Raw genomic sequence first — 27,401 nt, 5'->3', positions numbered from 1 at the left:
ATTTCGTATTTTTTGTTGCTTGTCTTGCTGCATTTTTATTATTTACTTATATATCTCTCCACCTGCAATCAATTGATTTTCATGCTACAGTATTTTGTTTTTGTTTTTCTTGTGTCTAGAAACTACTAAAATTAAATTTAAATGTAGTTATGAGCTTGTCCGGCATGTTCGCTGTTCCTTTGGTTTGGTATTATAATTTTTTATAACTATTATTATGCGCTTTTATGAAAAAAATTCAATGTTTTGTTTACATTTTTGTTTTTTGTTTTATATGCACTAATTTGTCGGCAAAAATGTTGTCTCAATACAAAACTATGAGTTATTTCTCTTTTAGCTTTCCCTTTGCTTTTCTTAATTTCGTTTTTGTTTTTTAATTATTATTGAATTTCGCGCTTTTCGTGTGTTTATTTTTTATTTGTTATATTTATGGCTACTCATTCAAAATCTTTCACACGCGCGCTATATATAACCTTGACCTTTATGTTTCTTCGTTTTATATGTACAATTCTAGTTAAATCTATAAAATGTGCTAAATTATACAAAAAAAAAAAAACACAAAAAAAATTGTATGTATAGTATATAATTTTTTTTAAAATTCTTTATATATATAATATATATACTATATATATATTACTATATATATTCATATGTTTTATGCATAGTTGTCATAGAGTGGCTTTTTTATATATATATTTGTGTCTTTCCGCTTTAGTTTTTAGTTTAGTTTGGCAACATTTTAAATTCGTTGCAATATCTCCACAGTTGTTGCTAACTTTTCTGCTTTTCTTTGCATTTATTTAGTTGTTTGTTTTGTTTTGTTTTTGTTTTTGCATTAGTTTACTTATAATTAGACAAAAAAAAGGGTTAAATTATGCTCTTTCCTTGCTGGTCTCTGTGGGGGAAGCTTGGAAAAGGGGGGCTATGAGTTCGGGGCTTGGTGTGGCTACTCTTTGCTTTTGGCCTGGTTCTCTGGATCTACGGTAAGCTAGCTGAAAAATCATCCTTGTTTTTATGTTTTGTTTTTGGCTACTTGTGCTGTTGGTATTTACAATCGAATCAAAGTTCCCTATATTGTATATAGTATTATATACAGAGTGGCTAATATGCAATATCGCAAGTGAGTGGTGTGTGTGTGTCTCTGTTTGTTTGTTGCTGCTGCTGCTGTTGCTGCTGCTGCTGCTGCTGTTGCTGCTGCTGTTGCTGTTGCTGCTGTTGTTTCCTCCAGTATCTCCTCTTTTGTTGCCATTTTTCCTTAGATTTATAAGCTTAGATTCTTATTATCGGATCACTTGAAGCAATTTCTTGGCATTCGTATTTTGGTCTTTGTCGGTGTCGGTGTGTCTTACTGTGTGTATGTGTGTGTGTTCGGTGTGTGTGTGTTTATCCTTTTTGTTGGGCAGTAGCAGATTTTGGAGTGGAGGGGTTTCTTTCTTCTTTCCTGGAGAGAGAGATAGAGAGAGAGAGAGGGGAAGGCCCGTCGTGTGTTGTTCAATTGATTTATCATTTCAATTTGTTCTTTCTTTTTTTTTTTGCTCATTTTTGTTCTGCAAAAAAGGAATAAGTAAGAAAAAGAGGGGATGAAAGAGAAATACAAATAAATGGCTTAGTTTGGTCAATTTATTTTCGGTTAAAACTGGTGAAAGGCGGCTGAGGATGCACAGAGAAAATATAAATGTTATAAAAGTAAATCTTACAAATAAATAACAGAAATATCCTTTCTAAATTGTATTAAACAAATGAAACAAATTGCTATAATATAAAAGTATTGAATGATTTAAGATACGGGAAACAATATTTTTCTCTGTGCAAATACCATTGGCCGTTGTGCTTTTGCTTACCTTTTTCTCTTATACAATTCAATAAATTATTGCATTTGATATGTTGGTCCATTGTTTCATTATTCGTTCCTAAAAAAATTCTTGTATTTCTTTGTTGCATGTTTTCATTCTTTCTCTTCGCTTTCTTCTTTTTTGTTTATTATTATTGCAATTTTTCCTTGCTATACTTGAGAGTTTTCCACGTTCTCTTTTCATTATTATGTATCTTTTTTGGGGAGTGTAGGGGGTTCTTAAAATTGGGGAAAATTAGTGGAAATTGGAGGAGGGGAACTATGTTATAGTTGTGTGTATTTTGCTGCTATTATTAGTACTGTTTCTTATTGTTTTTTCTTTTTCTTTTACATCTTACTGAGTGAAATATAGAGAGAAGTGAAGAAGGACTCTTTCTCGGTTGCTGTTATAGTTTGTAGTTGTTGTGGTGATGCTGCCGCTGCTGCAAATCGCTGGCGAAATCTATATTTATATATATATATATATATTCATCGAAATCGGTATCAGAATCAAGAATCAGGAATCAGGAATCATGAGTCTGTGTCTGGGGTCATGAATCAGAATCACTATAGGTAATAGTCGCCCGCGAGGGGCATGTGACACGCGGATGTTGCATGCGATGCTGTGTGTTGTGGCTGTTGATGTTGCTGCTGCTGCTGGTGGTGTTGCTGCTGTTGTTGTTGTTGTCCAAGTTGCGATGTTGCTCCTGCTCCCAGAACCATTCCCGTAACCGGACCGCCTACCGTCCCGGTTACCGCTCCCGGTCCCGCTCCCGGTCCCGCTCCTGTTGCCGCCGCTGCTGCTGCTGCTGCTGCCGCCGCCGCTGCTGCTGCTGCTGCTGCTGATGCCGCCGCCGTGTTAACCGCCGCCGCTGCCGTCATAAACGACTATCAGTATCCGAATCCCGCCGAACCGTGGCCAGTCATTGTTGGTGTTACACTACTAACTATACCTAATTGTGTGGCTGTATTATTTGATTGTCAGTGTTGTTGAGCGGCAAATTTCATACGTTTTTGTTTTTGACGTTGATTGCAGAACCAGACGCGCACCACGTTTTTCTTCAAATCCAGCTTTTCGGCAATGGCTGCGATTTTCTCACCGGACGGCCTCGGCTGGACGGCGAAGTAGGCTTCCAGGGAACGCTTTTCAGGTGCCGCAATGGAAGTCCTTTTTCTTGAAAAAAGACTCGATATAGATTACTTTAGAAGCGGGGCCCTAAGCCGGGGAACGGACGCGGACAGGTGGTAATTCGGCAAGGGGGTGGATGATTTTAATTTAATTTTCAATTTTAGTTTTGTACAAGATTTAAGACTCTTTATTTGCTGTGTTTTCTGTCATTGGAATCGAGCCGAAGCCAGGGTTTTTCTCTACCTTTGCAGGGTATTCATGTTGCAGTCAGAAGCTTAAAAAACATTGAAGGAGTCGTTTCCGACCCTATAAATCATATATATTCCTGATCAGCATCAACAGGAGAATCTTCCTAGACATGTTTGGTGAAAAATAAAATTTTCAAAAAATTTTGTAATTTTAAAATTGTTAATTTTTGACAAAAAATTGAATTTTTTTAAATTGAAAACCGAGTATGCAGATTTGTTAAGCTATAAAAAACTAACACAGAAACACTTTCCGAATTGAATTTAAAGCATTTTTGACTGAGCTGTGATATTTGGAAAACATTGTTTTAGCCAAAAAATTGGGATATACAAAAATATGAAATAAATATTAGATATTTTAGGGTTTCTTTGAGGTATTTAAAATGAAATAAAATAATGAAAATAAAACTAACTGGCATTCGAGCTCGATTCCATAAATCTCTGCGATATTTCGATGTTGGGCCAATTTCTTCGCTATTCCGATGCTGGAAGAGGTACTCTCCGGGGGGCTTATGGGGATTTGCTGACCCGGCGATTTCTCGCCGGGATGGGTCTTGGGACATGGGAAAGAACTCAGGTGCAGGTGGGTGGGAGAGGGGGAGTGTGAGGGGGAGGGGTTCGGCTGGCGGGTCGATTAAAACACTTTCTACCTTTTCTTCTCGCCCGCCGGCAGCACGCTGGGCGCGTCCGGGTCGCGCCTCTTGTTTTTCGCCTGCGCCTCGGCCTCCTCGAGCCACGCTTGCAGGATGGGCTTCAAGGCGATCATGTTGTTGTGCGACAGCGTCAGGCTCTCGAACCGACAGATCGTGCTCTGCGACAGTGCGCCGACGCCAGGTAACTTGAGATTGGCCAGGGCCTTGCCCACGTCGGCCTGCGTCACACCTGTAAGTCATTGGTTATTAATGAAATAGATTTAAATCCAGTCAATTTAAGTTATTTTGGGTGTAAACTTCGAATTTGTATAAATAATCATAATAAATAATTGTTTTTGAGGTGGCGTAAGACCATTTTGTTGACCAGAACCTTTTACATCCTTCACAAATAAAAAGCTTTGGCAACAGAAGGAAAACCCACACATAGATGGCGCCACTAGGTAGTGTTCATAAATGAAAATTATGAAAAAGGTTCTAATTGCCTTACAAATTATAAATTTAAAACTGGGTTTACGCTTTTTGCATAAATCTTGAAATATTTTAATTTAGGAATTTGAGATTTTAATTAAACAATTAGCACTTTCAGCTTACCCAGCTTGATGCGCCGCTGCTTGAAGCGCTCCGCAAACGCTTCGAGCTCTCGGGGATCGGTGTCGGTGTCGGGATGCAGGCCAGCGGCCGCCACTGCCGCCGTGATGACAGGATGATGTACCGCTGAGTGTCCATGGTGACCTGATGGCCACAACAATGCGGAGAGAAGGAGAAGGTGATCAAGGACTCACTGGCTAGCTCCGATCACTACTTACCCCCCGTGTGGCCACTTAACGTGCCCGGATGGTGGTGGCTCATCATGTGATTCATGCTGTGATAGGAACCGTGCAGGTGCTGATGTGTGGGCGTTAGTGGTGACTCCGAAATGGGCGCCAATGTGGTCATCGAGCCCGTTGGATCCAGCATGTCCAGCTGGTCCATTGAATGGTGCATCTGCAAGACCATGATTAAATAGTACAAACATTAACATCAAATACTGGGAAAATGTAAGCTATAAATCTAATTAATTAGCTTTGTTTTCAATATTTCCATTGAATTTATATATATATTATATTTTAAATTACATAAAACTTCAGACAAGTGCCTGAAAAAGAAATCCATATAAATAATTCAAAGACCTGCCGCAGCTTTATCGCTTTCGTTACCCCCAAAACTAATCATTGTAATTATCACGTTGGAAAAGTTCCAAGCCCCCATCCAAGAGTCTTCCGTAAGCAGATAATTTATAAAGTTTTCCACTCACGCGGCATAAGAAATGTATTTAAAGTTGCCTCTAATTAAAGTCAACAGCTCCTGCTTCCATCAACCCTTGCACTTGTTACTTTTCCCAAAAAAGTAAAGGGAAAGGAGAGCGAGGGGAAGGAGCAAGGGGCTAAATTGGGGATTTTCGGGGTTCCCCGTTCATTGAACGCATCTTGAGATGACTGAAAACGAAACGAAATGAAACGAGGCGAAATGGAACGGATACGGATATGGGATACGAATCCGCTCTCACAACTCTTTTGTCTAGGCATCAAATATGTATGGAATTGTTGAATTATTTATACAAATATGAATAGCAACTAAAATGGTGTTCCTGGCTCTGCTCTCACTCCCTTTGCCCATTCCCCTTGCTCGTTATCCTTCGCTTGCTTTTGTGTTGCTTTGTTAAGCATTTAAACTGATTACAGCTGAAAAGTATGCTACAAATAGACTGGGCTCCTAGCTCTGCTCGTGGCTCCTTGCTCCTGATTCCCTGTTCCCTCGATTCCAGCTCCCTGCTCCCTGCTCCCTGCTCCCTCCCTTTGCTCCACTTCCATTTCCATTTCGAGTGGGTTAAAGCCGTGTGAGAGCTGTGCGAGCGAGAGCTGGAAAAGCACTAGAAATAGGAGGAGGGAGGGCTTTTCCGGCGCTGAGGGGGTCACTCATATTTATTTATCTTTTTGTGTGTGAATGTGGCGCAGTCGGGCGGGTAAAACTAGCGCTTAGTGCTGCCCCAACCCATTGCTCTATGCTCCTCTTTGACTTTATGTACAAAGCGTATATACCACGCCCCCGCTTAGAGAAGGAGGAGAAGCAGCAGCGGTAAGGGATAGCCAGGGAAATGGAAAATGGAAAATGGACACCACCAAAATCGGACCCGTGCCAATTATGTAAAACTCTAAAATGATAAGCACGATGGAGGACTACAATAATACAGTATATATATTTGTGTGTATATTTATGTAGATGCCAGAAACTATGTAGAGGCTTGATGCTCCTGCTCCTGCTCCTGCTCCTGTTACTGCTACTGCTCTTGGTCCTACTCCCGCCCCGCTCCTTACTCCTCTCTCTCCCCTGGCTGGGATGTTGCCGAATACAATGGCAAACTCTTCAATTATAAACCAATCCCAAAATTAGTCTGACGGTTATTGGTTTGCACCCTTGGCGGTGCTCTCTCTCTCTCTCTCGCTCGCTTCGGTCGCACTTGGGGATGCGGGTCCTGCTGCGCGCTCTCTTTCGCACACTAATGCGGCTGTCTCTCTCTACTGAGAGCAGGAACCACCCTGCGCAAGGACACCACGCAGTGTCGGAGAGAGAGAGAGAGTATGTCAGTGAGTGAGCGAGTGAGAGAGAGACTTGGCCATGGACCTGCCGTGAACCCGCACCCGGCTGTAGCCGGAGCCGGAGCCAGAGCCAGGATCTGCGTACCCGTGACTACGGCAGGACCCCCGAAAAGAGCCATAGTCCTGCTGCTGCATTGTGGTTGGCTGGGGCTTATGCAAAATTCATGTGGGCAGTGCCGATTCCGAACGCCGATGCCAAACGCCGATGTCGCTGCCAGCGTTAACTTCAACGTCAGCATCGAGTAGGATATACTATATAACATACATACATATATATGTACATATATACATACATACATACATACATACGCCCACTTCTTTATCCTCTAAAACTCTCCTCGGTCGTCCTGCCGGCAAAAGTCCCTCTGCTCTGGCCATTTCATTAGGCGCATAATTTGTAATTAATAAAATTATTCAAAGGGGGCCAAAGGCTTCTGCTACAAAAGGCTGCAACTTAAAGTTGGCCCGGATTTAAGTTGAATTTGCACCGAAAGAAAATAATTATATATCTTAAATTCTTTAAATCTTAAGTGAAATATAGAAGCGATATCTGTATTTAAATTGTATTTTGTTCTGAGGATGTTGTACATTTCGTTCCTTTCGTTTTTGGGATATTCAGAACCTTGTGACCTTGATCTAACTAAGTCTAAACAAGAAAGGAGGCTAAATTATGAAAATCGAAACCTTGCAGTGAATATCCTTCATAACTCAATTAAAAATGCATTAATTTTCAATCGGAAAGCTTTCCTATGCTAGTTTATATTAGGTTGATAAATCTGCATATTTAATTTAATATTTAAAATTTGGTCATATTTTGACAATTTTAATGATGTAACCCCTTATAAAATTTTGGAAATTTTTGAAAAAAAAAATTTTATGCCAGACATAGCTAGAACGATCCGTTTTTTGATGCTGATAAAGAATATAAATGATTTATAGGGTCGCAAACGACTCCTTCAATGTTTTTTAAGCTTCTGACTAAAATTAGAATACCCTGAAAATGGTATTTTTATAGTAAATTTGTGATGTATTTTGTTGAATTATCACAGCTTAAATATATCACAGCTCAGCCAAAAATGCATTAAATTCAATTCGGAACGAGTTTCTGTTTTAGTTTTTTTGAGCTTAATAAATCTGCATACTCGATTTTCAATTTAAATTTAAACAAATAAAATAAATACATATTTTCTATAGCATATTTTCTATAGCATATGTTTTTATAGTAAATTTATTTTCTATTTTGTTGATTTATCAAGGCTTAAATATATCACAGCTCAGCCAAAAATGCATTCAATTCGGAAAGTGTTTCTATGTTAGTTTTTTAGAGCTTAACAAATCTGCATACTCGATTTTCTATTTTAAAAAATTCAATTTTTTGTCAAAAATTGACAATTTTAATGATGTAACCCCTTATGAAAAATTGAATTTTTTGAAAAAATATTGTAAATTTTTTTGTTTACCAAACATGCCTAGAAAGATTCTCCTGTTGATGCTGATCAAGAATATATAAGATTTATAGGGTCGGAAACGACTCCTTCAATGTTTTTTAAGCTTCTGACAGAAATTATAATACGCTGAAAGGATACACGAAACCAAAACATGTGAGCATTGTAAAAATGTTTAATGGCTTCTGAATGTTTATATTTTGTATTATGATTTATTCTTAGTTATTTTTCTAAAGTCTCTTGTTCTAAAAACCCATACTCAAGCTGGGACTAGAGCGATACTTGGCCAGAAGTTTCCTGTGCGAGGGAGATAGGCCTTTTCGGGTGTGGTGTGGGTGTGTCAAGCCAGGTATCTCCACCCCTTTATGGCCAGAGGACAAATCAAATGCAACAATAGAAGACAATTCCCCCCAAAAAAAGAATGAACAAAAAGGAACGTAAATAAATACGAGGGAAAGGAGGGAACAACAATTGCATTCGGTGCTCTTTCAAATTGCCAAATGTTGTCCGCATTGATTTTCTGCTGCAATACATATACATATATACCCGTGTGTTTTATACATACGCACGCGGACATACATACATATATCCTTTTTGCTGCAGCAGAGAGAGAGCAGGCAGGACCTGTGTGAGTGTGTGCGTGTGTCTGTGTGCGCAAAGACGCCATTTTAAAAGAGAAATACCCTGAACAAGGACAGGGAATGCAATGCTCTAAAGGAGGATAGGGAATCAGTGAATATAGCGTACTTGCCTGAATTTTTCCTGCAGAATTGGACAGCTTCAAGTATGGCTATAATACTACTTGTAAGGACAAATATATATATATATATGTCTGAACTTTTTGGAAATCGGTTGAAATTTACAAAATTTGGGAAAACTTTTTACTTTTGGTTTGAAACAAGGAGTTCAAGGCTGACTAGATGGCAAGATTTAAGTTTTAAGTTCAAATATAAAAACACACTAATGCTTAACATTTAAAAAAAGGAATACAATTCAAGATAAATATTAACAAAATATAGGAACTAACTATTGTACCTTTTTTTATTAAACTAAAATGGTATTAAAATAAAAGATTTCCCTTTATTATAAAAATAGCTAAAAACTCCCTTTAACTACTTGCCGTAAAACCCATTAAACCCTGTTTAAACTCAGCTGGTACAAACGATTTCCATTTGAATATTTTATACAAAAATGAACTCAATAGTTTACCAACTAATTTTTATAATAAAGTGTTGTATTAAGTCCACACTTTTTTTTTAAAGGGAAAAGGGCATTCCTTGTTCGCCATTTCTGCCTTTTCTTTCTTCGCTTTAATTTTACGCTTTGACTTTGGTCGCCAGCTTCATAATTTATTAACAAATTTGCGAACATAATTTATTTATTTGCCGTTTGTTGATAAACATGTCCTGCTGTCCTCCTTTCCTTTCCTTTCCTTTCCCTTGGCTTCGCCTTTGATTCCTTGTGTGCGTTTTTTTTTGCCTTTTTCACCTCTCTGATTGTTTACGCGCAAATGACCTCATTATATACATTTATATACATACATATCTGTGTATATATAGTATATAATGTAATTTGTTATTTCTCCCTCTCTTACCTGCGTTCTATACTTCTTTTTGGTTCCTTGTTTTGACATAATAAAGCGTTTTTGGCGCAATTTGTTCTAGCCTGTCTTTGTTTTTGTTTGTCTTCTGTCTGCCAGCTATCCTTCTCTTTTTTCCTCTCGCTCTCACAGGCGTGTGTGTGTGTGTGTACTTTGTTATTGTTCATTAATTTTTTAGCACTGTTAATATATTATGGCGGTGACTTTTGTCACCCAGGGCACAAGCACCAAGCACGAACAGATAGGGCAAACCCGTTCCCCTCGTCCTGACAGATTTCGTAGCACACTTTCGTGCGCTGCGGGGGAAAAATCAAGCGAAACTTGCTAAACTTTAATGAAGCCTCTAATTGAGGTGGCTTATTTGAAATCAATCAGTCTGGAATCTTTGATAAATGTTGAAAAAGTTTTAATATTTGTTATGCTCAAATTGAAATAGTTACTGTCTAGAAATTTGTTAGATTTCGGGGCTTATTTTTCTATGAATAGTCTACTTTCGAATGTAATTTAGCTTAAATTTGTAATCTAAGGAAATTGAAACTTCTTTAAATCAAATATAAAATTACATATATGTATATCCCACCTAATATTATAAATTTATCGAGAAAAACAATTTTATGTATTTAAAAAAACTACTTTTAGTTGTTTCGAATCAGGAAACTTTGTTTCTCACCTGTTTTCCTGACTCGCTTGAACAAATAAGTTCCTTTGAGCCTTTGTGTTGATTTTTTCTTAAAAGTTACCAAAGAAATTTTCTTAAATTTGCACCCTTGAAATGCTATGTACAAGACGACCCCTGAAAACACACATATCCCTTATCCATTTGTTCTTATTATCTCTGATTGAGTGGAAAACTTGAAGTGCCGCCTGTAATTAGCTGCAATTTGTCAGCGCGGCTTGAAAAATTGCAGTGTAAATAAAGTTGAAGAGGGGACAAGTGCACTGGCCTAATAATGAGCTCATTCTAACCCCCAATTTATTCTCATTTCTACTTCGACTTGAAAATAAAGTATGGGACTTTATATGTATTTGAGAGAAGGAAATTTCCTTTAATTTAAAAATAAGGATTTCTTTTTACGAAGAGAAAAACTTTGGTAAAACGTATAAATCTTACAATTAAAATAAACCTATTTAAATATTTATAATACAAAATTTAATTAATGTATACTTTATTAATAAACTTTGGCTCCATAACGATTAAAGTATGGAGTTTACTAACTTTAATTCAAGTAGAAAGTACAAAATTCATAATAATTCATATAATATTTCTTTACTAAAAGTAATCTTGCCAAGAATATTTAATTGTTAGACTCTGCATCACCTTAAAAATAAATAAACTTTGTAAAGTTACTAATTAGAATGAAAATAAATATATTTAGAGTGCAGAAAGCCATATCCCGGTGCTCATTGAACTGTTTTCCAGGATGTTGCTCCTGCATAAAAAGACAAATCGTGAGTCCTTTTAGTTTTGGGGGGGCTTGGAGGGTAAAACTTTTTGCGGCAACCCAATGGGGGCTTCACTGTACCATATACTGTGCACAGCACTCTCTCTGGCCCCCCTCATTTTGCAGTGTCCTGCACCGCAAGGCAAACAGCAAACACGCTACAGAGCAACAGCATCGTTTATTTTGGGGAAACAAAGGACCTCATTTTCCCTCCATTTGTTTAACCAGAAAGGCGAAGGACAACACGGCAGCAGTGGCAGCAGTGGCAACAATAACAGCAGCAACAACAGCATCAAGTTTTATAAATGGTTTGGCCATTGTTGTGCTGCCTGCCGCTGCTGTTTGTTGAAATTAATTGGTGTTACACAAATGAGTAATTTTCAATGTACATAAATATTTGCACAAATTGCAATTTGCCCAGGCCAATGGGGTCGGATGTGTGTGTGAGTGTGTGTGAGTGTGTATGCGGGCTGAGTGCACCTTTCGAGAGCTGTTCAAATACCAATTTTTATTGTCAAGCGTTCATAATTTTAACAATGAATAATATGAACGGTAAGCATCTGTTATTATTCCAAACAAATCAAAACAAGTGCAGGCGAACGAGGCTAAACGAGGGGGCGGTGTATCGTCCTTTGCCTTACCCTCCCTCATGCTCACCCCTCACCCCTCACCCACTCTGGCCACACACAAATCTTCATAAATTGCAATTGCCGGGGCGACAGTTTTGGGAATTGAGACAAAGTGCGAGAAGTGCCCATGGAGGGGCGGCGAAAAGGGGTCGACAAATGGGAAAATGATACACTTTACTTACATTTCCACCAGCACACGTCGGTACACTGGAAAAAAATATGCATAGGGAGCCAGACAACTGATGGGCAAGTGAATCAAAGTGGTAATTAAAACAAAAACACGGAAGGATAATAATAATAAGATGTATGTATACATTTATTCATTACTAAACTCATAAATGTACAATAATATTTAATGTCCACCATAACATTAACAAAAAAGCCATAATAATAACGCTGCATTTGATTATTAATTAAGATTATAAATTGTATAGAACCAGACTTCCCAAAATATAAGCTTTTTACAAGTCTCATAACTCAACCAAAAATGCATTAAATTCAATTCGAAAAGTGTTTCTATGTTAGTTTTTTATAGCTTAACAATTTTGCATACTCGGTTTTCAATTTAAAAAATTCAATTTTTTGTCAAAAATTTACAATTTTAATTTATAAAAATTTTAAATTTTTGAAAAAATCTTGAAAATTTTAGTTTTCTCCGGACATGCCTAGAAAGATTCTCCTGTTGATGCTGATAAAGAATATATATGATTTATGGGGTCGGAAACGACTTCTTCAATGTTTTTTAAGCTTCTGACTAAAATTAGAATACCCTGCAGTTTGAAAAACTGTTTTTTGTGTGACTTGAATCGCCAGACTTTTCTCCAAGTGCACACCCGCAACACACTCGCAAGCACACACAGCGCACAGACACAATCAAGAAACAACAAATTGCCGCATAAATGTGGGGTGGTTTGCCACGTAATAGATTTTATTTTATTTTTATATCCGCCAGACGAGCTGGAAGGCAACGGTGGCCGCCGGGTGGGGGGTGGAAATCGTGTCCTTACTTACTTTTACTTTTTACCTTTTGCCGTTCGCCGTTTGCCGTTTGCCGTTCGGATCGCAAGGGTCCGTTGGGGGAAGCGAACAAGGATTCAACAAGGCGGATTTCACGGGGAATTCCCAGGACATGAAGGGATACACTGCAACTGCAACTGATTTGGATTTGGAAAGACTTTCTTGGACTGTTTAACTTAATAAAAGATATTACTTCGATTTTTGCTAGCTAATTTCCAATAAATTTAAAACGACTTTTGGGAATTTAATTTCTCTTGAAATCCTTGAACTAAAATTAGTTTTAAGTTGTGAATGTATCTTAACAAAGTAAAGATACTTAGAGGTAATGTGCTAGGTAATTGTTTAATAAATATTCCTGTATTACTTCTTTGATTTTCCCAATCTTTATATATTTATTATATTAAAATAAATATAAACAATATTAAAGCTAAATAAAAATACATTTAATTTAGTTTTTAAGCGTAAAAGTCAGAGGTTATTCCTGCATTGTACCACATTTTTTTGGAAGTTTTCTCTTTGCTGTTTTCCTAGTCTTTAATTACATTCAATTGACTGGCTTTCCCTGCCATTTTCCGGGTCCTTTGGCAATCTGCTTTAAGTGTATGCCTGACTCCTGGACAGACACAACTCATAAAGTTTTCCAAGAGCCGTACACCGTACACTGCAATAAGTTTCAGGGTTAATGCTGCCGGCATATTGTTGCTGGGCCATCATGCGTGCCGTGGCTGCAGGAAGGAAGGAAGGAAGGAAGGAATTAAGGACCTGCAGGACTCTGCCTCCGGCAACCACCTGCCAACGTTTCCCGGACCAGGCTTTAATATAAATATATTTTTTTCCCCTGTTGTGTTTGCTCCCATGTTTCCTCCCATGCTTAAAATGCTCGTAATTTTTTACACATTGCGGTCCCAGCTTAACGGCCCGCCTTCTGCCGCCTGTTTTCCGGCGCTGCTCTACTGGGAGACATATCAATATAACTGGGAAACCTGGAAACTCTGAGGTACGGACACACACACACCCACACACACACACACACACAACTACCCTGTCCCGGTGGATCCTTTTACAAGTCACGCACACACCGGCGAAGGAGGAACAAGTGCAGCAGCGGTGGTGTTACAGGTTCAGTTACAATTTCTCAGGTGAGGGGTAAAAGGACACTTGGCAAAATGGGGGATACATTTATCTATTTAAAATTACATATTTTATTTCTTAAGTTAAATAAATGAAAGTGACTTTAAACAAGCAAGGAAACTAACTACGGGAAGCCAAAGTTTATTGCAATGTGCAATTGAATTATAGGTTCAAGTCGAAAATCGATCACGATTAAGCTTTAAGTATTCGCTCATTGAATTAATATATTTCCACATTTTTATATGAACATTTTTTGGAAAAGTCAAATTGTAAATATATCACAGCTCAGCCAAAAATGCATTAAATTCGATTCGGAAACCGTTTCTATGTTAGTTTTTTATAGCTTAACAAATCTGCATACTCGGTTTTCAATTTTAAAAAATTAAATTTTTTGTCAAAAATTGACAATTTTAATGATGTAACCCCTTATGAAATTTTTAAATTTACAAAAATTTATGAAAATTTTATTTTTCACCGGACATGTCTAGAAAGATTCTCCTGTTGATGCTGATCAAGAATATATATGATTTATAGGGTCGGAAACGACTCCTTCAATGTTTTTTAAGCTTCTGACTGAAATTAAAATACCCTGAAAATGGTATAAATATACCTAAGTTTTTCCAGAGACCATGCACTTGGGAAATATTCCCAATAAACTGCTGACCTTTCTATGCCTCTCTCTTTAATTTTTTTTAAAAGAAAAATTAAGTAAAAACCCTAAAGGAGAATGAAATATGAAAATATAATTCAGAATTAAAATTTATATGCTTTTCTGTGAAAGTTGATGTGCAAATTGAAGTTAATTTTTTTCGAGTGCCCAGGGAAAGTGGCAATCACACGCTGCGTCGCAAGTCTGTGCAATAAAAACAACAACAAAAAGCACAACGACACGCTGCACACACACACACAGAGGCACACACAGGCACACACACTGCGAGGACACACGGGGATTCCAGGAAAACCCAAGTGGACGGGGAAGGCGGTAATAGAAATTACATACAAAGTAGCGAACACAGGTCCTTCCCCTCCTATCCCCGCCTCGTCCTTGCTTTGCCCTTGTTGTTGGCGGTGCGACATTAATATGTAGATGCATTAAGTACATTATCCGGGGTTACAACCTCCAGGATAACACAGGAGCAGGGGAGTGAGCAGGGCAGGAACACGGCACTGCGTACGCAGTCAGCATCCTGAATTTACTGGTAGAGCCAACAATGGCAAAGTGTAATGGAAATAGTGTTTCGAAATCACTTCAAATGCGATCTATGTTGAAATTAAATGATTTTGAAGTAAAATAAAATCATAATATACTATTGAGTGAGATTTAAGAATTATATAAAGAATGGTTTACACAAAAACATGTATTTGAAAACGTAGAGTATTGGGATTCAGGATTCGGTTTCATTTTGCAGCAATACTTCTTTGCTTTATTATTTTTAAACACTTTACAACATTGTTAATTATGAATTTTAACACTTCAATTGTTCAAATATTAAATTGAAGTAGGTTTTGAAACTAAGTTCCTTTAAGTTTGTATACATATCGTTGGCACAATAGTTGTACATGCCCAACAAGCATTAACAAAATCCACACAAAAATCTCAAGGACATGCCCACTGTGCTTAGGAGCAGCGGCTGTCCCGGGGACCGAGGACCGGGTCCGGGTCACAGGGGGCACGGGGAAATATTATGATTTATTTTTATTATAGCGGGTAAAGTGGTCTTTACAAGCATCAAACAGGGCCACGCCAATCGCCCACAGACGCGCCGAGTAAAAAGGCAGTTAGTTGGTTTTGCCCAACAAAAAAAAGGGGGAGGACGAGGGAAAAGGACGAGGACGAGGACGAGGGCGAGGATATGGATGAGGATACGAGTGACTGAGGCAGGGGTAGAAGTGCGAGCAGGGGGCGGGCACAAGTTGTTAAATGGACGGGTGGATTTGCACTTGCCGTGCTGACTGTTATCTTCATTTTTGCTTTCAGTTATATTGCCTGGGAATTCCTGTGGGAGATGCACAGAAGGCCGGGGACCGGGCCTGGGTCTGGGATCAGGAGTAAAGGTAACAGGACCTGGAACCCTCCTCGCCGGCTAAAACAAATTGTGTGTGTGCGCCGGGCCACGGGCATAAAAACAAGCGGATCAAACATGGCCTGGGCAGGTGGAATGGAATGGGATGTGCGAAGTGAATGAGGATGAGGACGGGGACGGGGACGTGGACGGGTTTCCACAGCCGGAACAGGAGCCGCAAATCGAAAAAGAGTGTTGTTCCCCTGCCCCCCTTCTGGCTGCTGCTGTTGTTGACCGGAGCCCAGGTTCATTGAAATTGCATTAATGTTCCGGCGAATAGATAGAGTACGCAACTCCCCCAACCCTTAGAGGCACTTTCCAACCTGCCGGAGCCACCCCAGCTACACCCCAGCTACACCCCTGCTTTTTGTGTAATGGAAATCTGCGTGCATAATCCGCCCTTTCCCCCCTGATAAGATGGGCGGGATAAACTAGTTATGGCCATTAATACGATCAATTTGATGCTCACTTCGCCCGGTGCAAGTCTCACTGAGGGAAAAAAGGAAGCATATTTTCCGTTGAAAGGCCGTGTCCATCCCTCGTCAAGGTTGTAACTGATAATTGTAAAGTCTGGCATCCACATATGCCGCACATTAAATGTACGGCAGGCAGGGGGTTGGATTTTGGGTCAAGCGATGCGTTGATGTGCATTTTAGGCAGGTTAACCTGTTAACTGTCGCAGAACCCTTCCTTATCTCTCTATTTTTTTGTGCTCCACCTCCGGGAGGTAGGAGGAGGTCCAACCTGGTTGGAGCTCGAGCTTAGGGAGCTCTCCGTTTAGCTGACCAAAACTTGTCTGGCCCTCTCCTTCCGCGTCCATTGTAATCCGCAATTTGGGCAATCAGTCGATTAGGGCCAACCCCGGAAAGCTGATTCGCCGGAAGTGGACCATTACGTATGCATGAGGAGCTGCAAGGACGAAAGTGCAATTTGCAGTCACAAAAACCGGGCGACCGTGTTTGCCGGGGGATCCGTGTAATTGCGACAACGTGTCGTATGAGTGATGTTCGTCGCCTTTTATTTTTCACTTCTCACAAAAGCAAACAACTGTTAAAGTGGATTTTCTTTTAAGCAGCTTAAAGAGGAGAGACTTGGAAAAGCTTCGATTTAAAACGATCGAAACAAAGCCTTTAAATAGTTAGTTATTAAGTAAATATAGTTATTAAGCAAACAACTATTGTATGTATATATTGTACGTAAATTGTGATGTAGCAAATATAGATGTATCACATTTTGTTCTCTATTTAATCATATGAGATATCTTTAATAATTTACGATCCATATACTTTTATATTTGCAATCCAAAAACAAAGTTATGTTAAACTCAAAGTTGCTGTTTTTAAGGAATTTTATGAGAATCATTAAATTTTAACTCAAAATGCAGACCTAGGGTATGTTCAGTTTGGGTTTTATGTGAAAACTAGCCCTGGCCCTCTTTGTTTTTCTTATTTTTCTTTCTAAACGTCGCCCCCATTCGTAAAGTTGCGCCTTCAATTGTCTCGGTCATAAAAAAGAAGAACGCACACGTACGTACACAGTGGTGGACATAAATAATTGATGAAGAAAAGGAAACTAAATAAATAAATAAATGAAACGAGGACGAGAACGAGAACGAGGCGGAACGAAGGGAAAGTGGAGCCAGAGAGAGCGAGGGAGCGGGCATGGGGACGGTAAATTGTCACTGGATGACACGAAGCTTTCTGCACAGCGCAAATAATACACTAAATAAATAAAAAAAGTGTACTCACACATACAGAGAGAGGGGGAGAGAGAGAGAGAGAGAGAGGGAGGGAATCATTGAACTTTCACCTGAACTAGGAAAAAAGCCCAGACCCCTAAATAAAGTTAATGCATTAATAATCATAATTTCTCCCACATCTATCTTGGGGTTTTTGTGGCGTGGGTCAACATTAAATATGGTCACAATTTAATTATGTCAATCAGGCTGCTGGCGATAAATGACAACGTAATCGATAACCAGACAAATGGCGAGACCATAAACAAGCAACAGTGATCGATTATTGGGCAATTCGAACGATAGTCAATGGGCAAGTAATGCCTCGCAATTACAAACGGCAAAGGTTCTATTTTCCACAGGAAGTTCAATGCACGAAAATTCCCCCACTGAGTGAGTGTGTTTGCCTAACAATTTGAATTTTTAAAACTCGGAAGAAGAAAACAGAAAAAATCAAGAATGTAAATGACTGCAAATAGCATTTAAATTGTTTAAATTTAATCGCTTCAGGGGATGAACTTCAGCTGGGAAGGAAACATTTCGACAAATTGCTAAAATGATGGCAATTATGGCTAGGAAGTAGCAAACTTAACTGCATTTATCTTGTTATATTTATACTGATAAATTTATTAAATTTATTTTTTATATGCTAATTTTATGTGTAAATTTAAGTTTTTCACATATCATAACTAAGCCAAAAATGCATTAAATTCGATTCGGAAAGTGTTTCCATGTTAGTTTTTTATAGCTTAACAAATCTGCATACTCGGTTTTTAATTTAAACAAATTCAATTTTTTGCCAAAAATTGACAATTTTAATGATGTAACCCCTTATAAAAATTTGCAATTTTTGAAAAAATCTTGAAAATTTTATTTTTCACCAAAAATGCCTAGAAAGATTCTCCTGTTGATGCTGATCAAGAATATATATGATTTATGGGGTCGGAAACGACTCCTTCAAGGTTTTTAAAGCTTCTGACTAAAATTAAAATACCCTGAAAATGGTATTTTTATAGTAAATTTATGATGTATTGTGTTGAATTATCACAGCTTAAATATATTACAGCTCAGCCAAAAATGCATTAAATTTCATTCGAAAAGTGTTTCTATGTAAGTTTTTTATAGCTTAACAAATCTGCATACTCGATTTTCAATTTAAGTTTAAACAAATAAAATAAATACATATTTTCCATAGCATATTTTTTTATAGTAAATTTATGTTATATTTTGTTGATTTATCAAAGCTTAAATATATCACAGCTCAGCCAAAATAGCATTAAATTCAATTCGGAAAGTGCTTCTGTGTTAGTTTTTTATAGCTTAACAAATCTGCATACTCGGTTTTTGATTTTAAAAAATTCAATTTTTTGCCAAAAATTGACAATTTTAATGATGTAACCCCTTATAAAAATTTGCAATTTTTGAAAAAATCTTGAAAATTTTATTTTTCACCAAACATGCCCAGAAAGATTCTCCTGTTGATGCTGATCAAGAATATATATGATTTATGCGGTCGGAAATGCCTCCTTCATAGTGTTGCAAGCTTCTGACTAAAATTAGAATATCTTTGGAAGGGTAGAAAAAAATGAAGCTAGTTTACTTTAGTTTCCGGCAAGGTAAGCCCTAATTTCCGACAAGGCTCTACCCCGGGGTGGACTTTATTAGTGGTAACTGGCGGCCACCCTAGTTAACGGTAAGTTGTTTCTAATGTGCGCACAAGACAAATATTTGCTGTTGTCGCCTGTCGCCGCTGGGCCCAGGAATAACGGTACCAGAAAAAGGAAGCGGAAGTGGGCGAGGAAGAGGAAGAGGAAATGGGAATCGAAGGTGGAAGTGGAAGTGGAGTTGCGTGTGGAGTGGCAATGGTAAGTTAACGATATTTACCAAACAATATGCCAAACCGCAGTGCAAGGACATGAAAAATCAAACAGGTGCACTAAATGAATTTCGAATATGATAAACCACTTGTGGTTGAAGAGGAGAGAATATACAGGATATATGCAGGAGCCCAGAGAACGAGTACTATGTATATCCCTTCGGGGCGGCGCTGGCAGTGCGTGCCGTGCCTGGCCGAAGGATACGACGGGAAATCAAGCCATATGTTGCGAATACTAATGGCACACACAGGATATGGCCATTGGCCCCGGCCCGGCCCAGCCCGGAAATATGTAAGTGTAATTTAAATTGAATTAAGTGTGCTGCTGCTGTCTGTTGTGTATTATTTTCCGGGTCAGCCAAGCGGGCAGTCGGCGAGCGAGGGTTGCTCTACCGGGTATTCCCCGATCCCAAACTAGATCGTAGCATAAGTTTGAACCGGCAGAAATCTGTGATAAATGCCTGCAAAGTGGCATCACAGCGAATATCCTGGCTCATCCTTGCTCATTTGGCACAGTTGCGACGGCGGAAGGGATGGGGTTGGGAATGGAAACTGATAATGGATATTTGCCGCCGCCGTAATTGTTACAAATGTTCCGACAACAGCAACAAACCCACCCCTCCTCACTCTCTCTCACGTCCTCTCGAAACGAAAACTTTATGATGGATATGATTATTTTAATTAGCATTATATTTACTCGTGTTTACCCCTTTCGGCAAAGGCAGTGCACTGGATTTTATTGCGATTGCCTCTCCACATAATTGGCTTTTCATATGCTCGCAAAACCCGAAACCAGTTGCGATTGGGGCTGCCGTTCCGTAAATTAGTTTAATTTAATGAGTTTTATAATGCGCTGGGGGTCTCTGCCGGTCCTGTCTTCTGGCATAACGATTATGACACATGTTGCCAGGACTTTCTGACAGTTAGCCCACGAAGCCATCGAGGGATGATGTTGGGAAGAGCAGAGTTCCGAGGGGTTTGAAGTGGCACTCACCTCTCAGGTGGGAGGATACGAAATTAGCCAAGGACTTGGGCTAGGACTAGCAAATGTTTTTAGGAAGACGATAAAGGGACTTATACAAGGGTTGCGTGTTCTTACGAAAATATGGTTTAGTTTATAGAAAGTCTCCTAAATAACTAAAATATCTAAGAAGATTTTTTGTATTTGGATCTACTTTTAATAACCGAAGAAGAGCGTCTTTTAAAACAAATCATGTAAGCCAGGTCAAGTAGGTGAGATACTACTGTCATTCTCTTGTCAGAAGTTTTTCGACTGTACGAAAATCATTCAGACCCTGTACGTTCTCCATAAAGGAACATTTATCAGTGAAGTAAGCGTCAAATATAAAACATTCAAGAGACATTCAGAAGCAAACCAGCAGTCAAAATTCTCTTACAAAACGAAGGTCAACAAAAATTATTTCGGAAATATTTCTTCTTCTTTTTTTGGTCAACAAAATTGGAAAGTTTTTGATATTACAAAATTTTTATTCAAAACAATAAACACCGGTAATACCTGACACATTTGTACATTTTACTAAAGAAAACTGTGAGTTAATAATGAAATATAAAGAGAAAATCTTCTCATGCAATTGTGAAATATATGAACCTGAATCTTTGTTAAATATTTCAAATGATTTCAATCCGTGTTTAGCAGCTCTTTTTAAGCAAGAGACATGCCGCTCCATCTAAGTCCTTCGTGGCCCGCCTTCGGGCATGTGCAGAAGCTGACCGATTTGTTCGAAGAGAAGGCTTTACCCAAGAAATCGCCAAAAATCTTGAAGAAACCTGTACCTATGCCCAAACTAAAACCAGAGCTGTTGGTTCGCATCAAAGTGGCTCTGGGCGAGGAGCCGCAGAAGCCACCGAAGGCACCAAAGCCACAAAAGCCACACAAGCCACATAAGGCACCTGCCCCAAAACCTAACACTTCTCCCCTCCAAGAGGCTCAGCCCGGTGATAATGCTGTGTCCATCGGGGATGGAGGGGATAATGTTGTCCAGAGCCAGTGCCCCCGGAATGGAGGCGATAATGCTAGACTTGCCGAGTGGACCGAAAAATATCGGGACTATCACTTTGTGCCATAGAAATTTTTGTAAGAAGCCCCCCATTTCGGATACCTTCTCACCAGATGTGAACAACAACCGCTGAAGTCTCTTCGATTACAAAATTTATATGGTTTTCCAACGACTCTAGAAGGTTTTCCAGAACTCATTTCCAAACTATTTTGTCCATGCAAAGACTGTTTTTCCAAAGGTAATTGCTGTACAAGTTAAAGGAATTTCAATTTAATTTCACTTCTCGTTTTACAGGCACCAAGTTAGTACACCCCAAACAATGTCTCTCAAGAATTCTGAAGCGCTTTGATTCCTTTGTTTTTAGGAAAATTAAAAGAAAATAGTGTAAAAAACCCTCTCCTTGAGTCCCTTTTTGATTTCCCATCGTTACTTATAACCAAGTAGCCTCCTCCTTCAGCCCTTACCCCCGGAAAAGCCAATTTGTTAACAATTGAATTGGAGCGGAGATCGTGTGCAGTCCTTCGCCTGATACCGCAGCCAGGAGCCGGGAGGAGAATGGGTGATTGATAGAGTTCCCTGCCACCTGAGTCCTGTGCAGGCCGAAATCGAAGCTCGAGAGTGTGTGTGTTGCCGAAAATTAAGGCCTGCACGCGCTGGCAATTGGGAATGGTTATGGGTTACGGGTTATGTGCCAGGAGGGATTCGTCCTGTGGGTGGGATTACTTTGCCTACGAACGAATATATGTATGTACAATATACAGGGGAGTGCGTGGAGTGGTGCAGGGGGAGGCGGGGTGCAACCACACATCAACCACCGCAGGCGGCGCGTGGACAGGGCGCACTTCGTCATGCTCGATTGTGCCGAAAACAAGTGCAACAGCAACATGAGCACGGCAGCGGCGGCAACACGAGGACGACACGAGCAACACCAGCCAGGAGCGGCAGTAGCGACAAGAGCAACTTCCCAGCTACACAGAGAGATAAATTTGGACTCAAATAATATATTTTTAAGACCGAATTTCGAGCAGTAAATTGGGGAAATAAATATCAGTCAGAAGCTTGAAGAACATTGAAGGAGTCGTTTCCGACCCCATAAATCATATATATTCTTGATCAGCATCAACAGGAAAATCTTTCTAGGCATGTTTGGAGAACAAAAAAATTTTCATAAATTTTTGTAAATTTAAAAATTTTATAAGGGGTTACATCATTGTCAATTTTTGACAAAAAATTTAAATTTTAAAATTGAAAACCGAGTATGCAGATTTGTTAAACTATAAAAAACTAACATAGAAACGGTTTCCGAATCGAATTTAATGCATTTTTGGCTGAGCTGTGATATATTTAAGCCTTGATAAATCAACAAAATAGAACATAAATTTACTATAAAAAAAGTATGCCATGGAAAATATGTATTTATTTTATTTGTTTAAACTTAAATTGAAAATAAAGTATGCAGATTTGTTAAGCTATAAAAAACTAACATAGAAACACTTTCCGAATTAAATTTAATGCATTTTTGGCTTAGTTATGAATTTTTGAAATCTTTGAATTCTAGAAAAAATTGTTCTGCAGGGTATCGAAATTTCGTTTTCCCAAAGTGTCTTCTTCTCTACTTTTTTTATATTTAATAACAAAAATACCTCAGAATTAACGTGTTATATATAAGTTCATAGTGTTAAGGTTGCTTAGTAATTAAAATGGGTATGTTCGAATTTGTGGTAATAAAACCTAACCTTAACCTTAAAATATTACTGGTCGCTTTATTTCCTACATTATTTATTTAATACTTTTAATGTTCACTTTATATTCTTTGCCGTGCAGCTAGAGGCCCGAAAACAGGTTGCTTGTGTAATTTGATTACAATCAACTTCTAATAGAGCACCAACCACTGGCGCACATAATTCCACTTGTGCCAGTCCATGTCCCAGTCCCAGTTCCCAGTTCCCAGTTCCCAGTTCCCAGTCCCAGTTCCCAGTCCTAGTCCCAACTGGGCCACCTGACCCAATCCCCCTTTTGCACACCTTCTGTTCCTGGAACACGGGGCGTTTTTAGAGAGAGCGCCTCGGTTGTCCTTTTATTTTTTCGTTCCATTTTCGGAACGCCCAGTTCGAGTTGAAGTACAATACAATTAACGACACGAATCATGATGTGCTTACCTGGCAAACGACCGTCACGTGGCACGTTCCCAGAAGGCTTACACGTCACAATTTTAATTTTATTAAAGAAACATTTCAAATTAACCGCACAAGCGTACATACATATATATACTCAAATATATAGAGATACATTTTGGGAGGGAGACATGCGTGTGACCACCACCGAAAGCGGAAATTGAAGTTGCCGACTGTCCCAATGCGACAGTTTCTCGTCCTTTTCCACTTAGCCGCTCGCAGGACTTTCATCAGGGAATGACTTTCATAATTTGCAGCTTTCTAGACGTTGCCTAATATGCCTTATCCTGTGTGTCTCCCCACCCATACACACACACACGCCGCACAGTTCAATCAGCGGCTGGAGTTGAACTTCCGGTCGGTTCCCCATGTCCTGGCTAATCCCAGAATCATGTAATGGATGCGAAATGAAAGTGCTTTTCGCCCGGGAAAAAGGGTGCCCAGCAAGCCGCTTTTGATAATTGAACGCAATGGCACAGACAGCAGTTTACATAACAAAATAGATTTATTTAGCATTAAAAACGTAGAGCAGAAATCGGCATGCTACTTATAAGCAACCAATTATGGAGACGAAAGTTGATATATCATCGAGGGGAAGTACTATTAGAAGGGTATATGAATAAGAATTTATTGGTGACATATTCATGGTTCTTGTAACTATTGGACAGCGCTTTAAAACTATCAAACAGGATACTAAGAAAAGGACACTCACCTGCAGTGGACGTTGCGGGGGCCCGCTCATTGTGTGGTGGTGGTACATGACATCATGCTTGATTTGGGAGGGCATTTGGCTATGTACATGCTGGGCTTGATGCTTCTGGATGTCGACGGCGGCCAGGGCCTCCGCTCGGCTCAGGATGCCGTCGTTGATGCCCGCGAAGATATCACCCTGGAAGGCAGAGAGCAGAAGGTCAGAGAGGTCAAAATGGATCGAAGGTGGCGGCGAGGAGGATCGAAACAATCGAAACAATATGGAGAACAAATCAATCCCAAATCCAATTTGAATTTTTCGATGAAACAAGGATACACTTTGGCATACGAATAGATATATATATGTATATATAGATATATGTATAGGTCGGCGTCGGCGCTTTCAAATAAGAGAGAGAGAGTCCGGATGTACGAGAGATCAAATATAGGAAATATCGAATATCAAAAATATGAATTTCAGAAAAGGAAAATCAATCAAGAGACAAGACAAACATGGTTTTTCGCTTGTTTTGTTTTTGTATAATTTGTTTCTTATATAGTATATATATTTTGTTTTGTTAGTTTTTGTTTAATTTTGAAGTTTGTGTAACTTACATTCTGACGTGCTGACCACGAATTGCATAATAGGGAAGCATCTTCTAACAATCGACTCTGAAAAGACGGAACAAACATCGATAGTATGTGTATAGATTGGCTTTGCCTTTGTAGCAAAAGGTATTTCGTATATATTTTTAGTTTTCTTTATTTGTTTTTTTTTTACGGTAATATATATAGCGAAATTCCGCTTATTCAGGCACGGATTTTCCTGCTTAAAATTCTTTTGTTTTTATGGAATATTAATATGCAGAAATTCGTGGCAGGTTATTATAATAATTTTAAGGGGCTCTATTCAATATAGTATATATTATTGTATATATTCTGATAGATTTTATATTTTATTAAACATTGTTTTCGGGGCATATACTAACTATAGTTTATCTTGGAGAATTCAGATATTTCCTTGGATAAGACGGTATCCAAGACATTAAATATGAAATGTCAACAGTAGTCTTAATATATTTATTAGGTTCTGTAAATATTTTTGTAAAAGGTTTTCCTTCTCGACTCGCTCAGTTGTCGAGATTAAGGTTCCCTTGGAGATAACTCCTCCATCTAATCTTAAAGCGTTTCTCAGTCTTTAACCAGTTTTTTTTTCCTTTTTCTTTTTTTTTGAGGGTCATATTGATTTTTGCGCCAACCCAGTGCCACCTGCCACTGCCACCGCGCGCCACTAGCTGGTTTTTAAATAAATAATATCAAAAGTTTTTTGGTTCCCTCCGGTTCATCTTCATGTCGTCGCCATCGCTATCGTCGTCGTCGTCGGCGTCTTTATTATTCCAGTCTTATCGATTTTATATTTTATATATATATTTCTATATATATATATATATGTGTGTATATATTTGTACAGGCACAAGTGAAACAACTCGTTGTGTATACGAAACTCGCACGAATTTTTCAGTTAATCAATTATTTAGATGCGCACAAAAACTTCAAAACGCCGCACGACGAAAACGAAAGACTAACGACGGAAGGATATCAAGGATATGGGTTGCGAGACAGAGAGAGCGAGATAGAGAGAGATACAGAGAGAGAGAGAGAGGACGCCCACATGTCTAAAGGACATCGGCGCTCACGTTTTGCGGCCCATTTTCCAAGGCGAAAGGCGTAATTCAATGGAAAACCAGCGCAGCCCAGTCCAGCTCCTCCCTCAATCGCCCAAGGAGAACCGCAGAGGCGACGGCAACGGGACAGCGGCCATTGTAGAAATCAAAATGTTGTGCATTCCTAATGACGTCTTGGCCATATTCAACCATGGCCAACCCGTCCAGACCCCTCACATTGCCACTTCAAGGGGACAAGGGTGTGCCACATCGAAGGGGGGCCGCGGTGTGCAAATAATCCGACGGCCCCCGCAGTGTGTTTTTGCATTTGGCGCCACGTTTATGCGTGCTCCCTTCTCAGGATGCCAGGACGAGGGCCTGACAGACTTCACATAGACATAATGGCAGGTCCTCTCCTCATCCATATATACACACATACACACACACTCTAACAATCGCCGGAAACGGAAAAGAAAGCAAAAGCATCATAGTGCTGACAAAAATCTAGGCCTTTATGGTTAATAAGGAGCCGTCAGATCGTAAAGAGTTTATTTTTGAAGGAAGACACACTGACTGATGAAGAAAGGAAAAGCGATGAACAGGGAAAACAAGGCTTTTATCATGGAAGGCAACTACAGTTGCAGATTGCAAATGAATCGGAAATTGATCATAACTAAGTTTACAATATTTGCATTCCTTGAATCAATATTAATCGATTTGTTCATATCGAAAATTTCAAAAATGCATTAAGTTTAATTCGGAAGGTGTTTCTGTGTTAGTTTTTTATAGCTTAACAAATTTGCATACTCGGTTTTAAATTTTCAAAAATTCAATATTTTGTCAATTTTAAAGATGTAACCCCTTATAAAATTTTTAAATTTACAAAAATTTATGAAAATGTTTTTTCCACCAAACATGCCTAGAAATTTTTCTAAGCTTTTTTTTTTTAAGCTTCTGACTGAAGGTCCATTACCATTTTTTAACCGAAATTAACAATATTTTTATACCAAATTTTTCGACAAATCAAAATTTAAAAATTTCATAACTAAGCCAAAAACGCATTAATTTTAATTCGAAAAGCGGCAGAAGGTTAATTTTTAGCAGGCTAACAAAACTGCATACTCAATTTAAAATGTGAATTTTTGTCAGATTTTTGCAAATTTTCATGATGTAATTTTTAGCAGGCTAACAAAACTGCATACTCCATTTAAAATGTTAATTTTTGTCCGATTTTTGCAAATTTTCATGATGTAACCCCTTTCCTTTTTTCACAAAAATGGGAAATTTCGGAAAAAATTTTTTTTCGACCGGGGTTGGCTTAAAAGATTCGCCTGTTGATGCTGATCAAGAATATATATGATTTATAGGGTCGGAAATGACTCCTTCACTTTCTTTTAAGCTTCTGACTGAAGGTCCATTACCATTT

The 27,401-nt window shown here is 38.8% G+C and overlaps 2 protein-coding genes across 3 annotated transcripts; one reads left to right on the top strand and one right to left on the bottom strand.

The window, feature by feature from the left end:
* Nucleotide 1: 1 nt before the first annotated feature.
* Nucleotides 2-25,004, bottom strand: acj6 (abnormal chemosensory protein 6). Its single transcript, XM_086826118.1, has 8 exons — nt 24,927-25,004; nt 24,334-24,510; nt 4,662-4,839; nt 4,447-4,587; nt 3,853-4,084; nt 2,839-3,002; nt 1,839-2,781; nt 2-1,544 (listed from the first exon to the last, which is right to left on the bottom strand). The coding sequence occupies exons 1-7, from the start codon at nt 25,002-25,004 to the stop codon at nt 2,720-2,722; spliced, it is 1,032 nt and encodes a 343-aa protein (XP_086682244.1). The 3' UTR covers nt 2-1,544; nt 1,839-2,719.
* LOC110187039 (uncharacterized) lies at nt 20,671-21,839 on the top strand. 2 transcript variants are annotated; one of them, XM_020956404.2, is made up of 3 exons: nt 20,671-20,978; nt 21,084-21,685; nt 21,742-21,839. In XM_020956404.2, the coding sequence occupies exon 2, from the start codon at nt 21,106-21,108 to the stop codon at nt 21,514-21,516; it is 411 nt and encodes a 136-aa protein (XP_020812063.2). In that variant the 5' UTR covers nt 20,671-20,978; nt 21,084-21,105; the 3' UTR covers nt 21,517-21,685; nt 21,742-21,839. The 2 variants fall into 2 exon arrangements, with proteins under 2 accessions (XP_020812063.2, XP_020812064.2); XM_020956405.2 differs by having other exon boundaries at nt 20,714-20,978; nt 21,087-21,685.
* Nucleotides 25,005-27,401: the final 2,397 nt, after the last annotated feature.

This window comes from Drosophila serrata, unplaced genomic scaffold (genome assembly GCF_035046125.1).
Source record: "Drosophila serrata isolate PLE 108 unplaced genomic scaffold, ASM3504612v1 contig_130, whole genome shotgun sequence".
NCBI classification, from domain to species: domain Eukaryota; kingdom Metazoa; phylum Arthropoda; class Insecta; order Diptera; family Drosophilidae; genus Drosophila; species Drosophila serrata.
The sequence above is the reverse complement of the archived record's forward strand: the minus strand, read 5'-3'. Positions and strand labels throughout refer to the sequence as shown.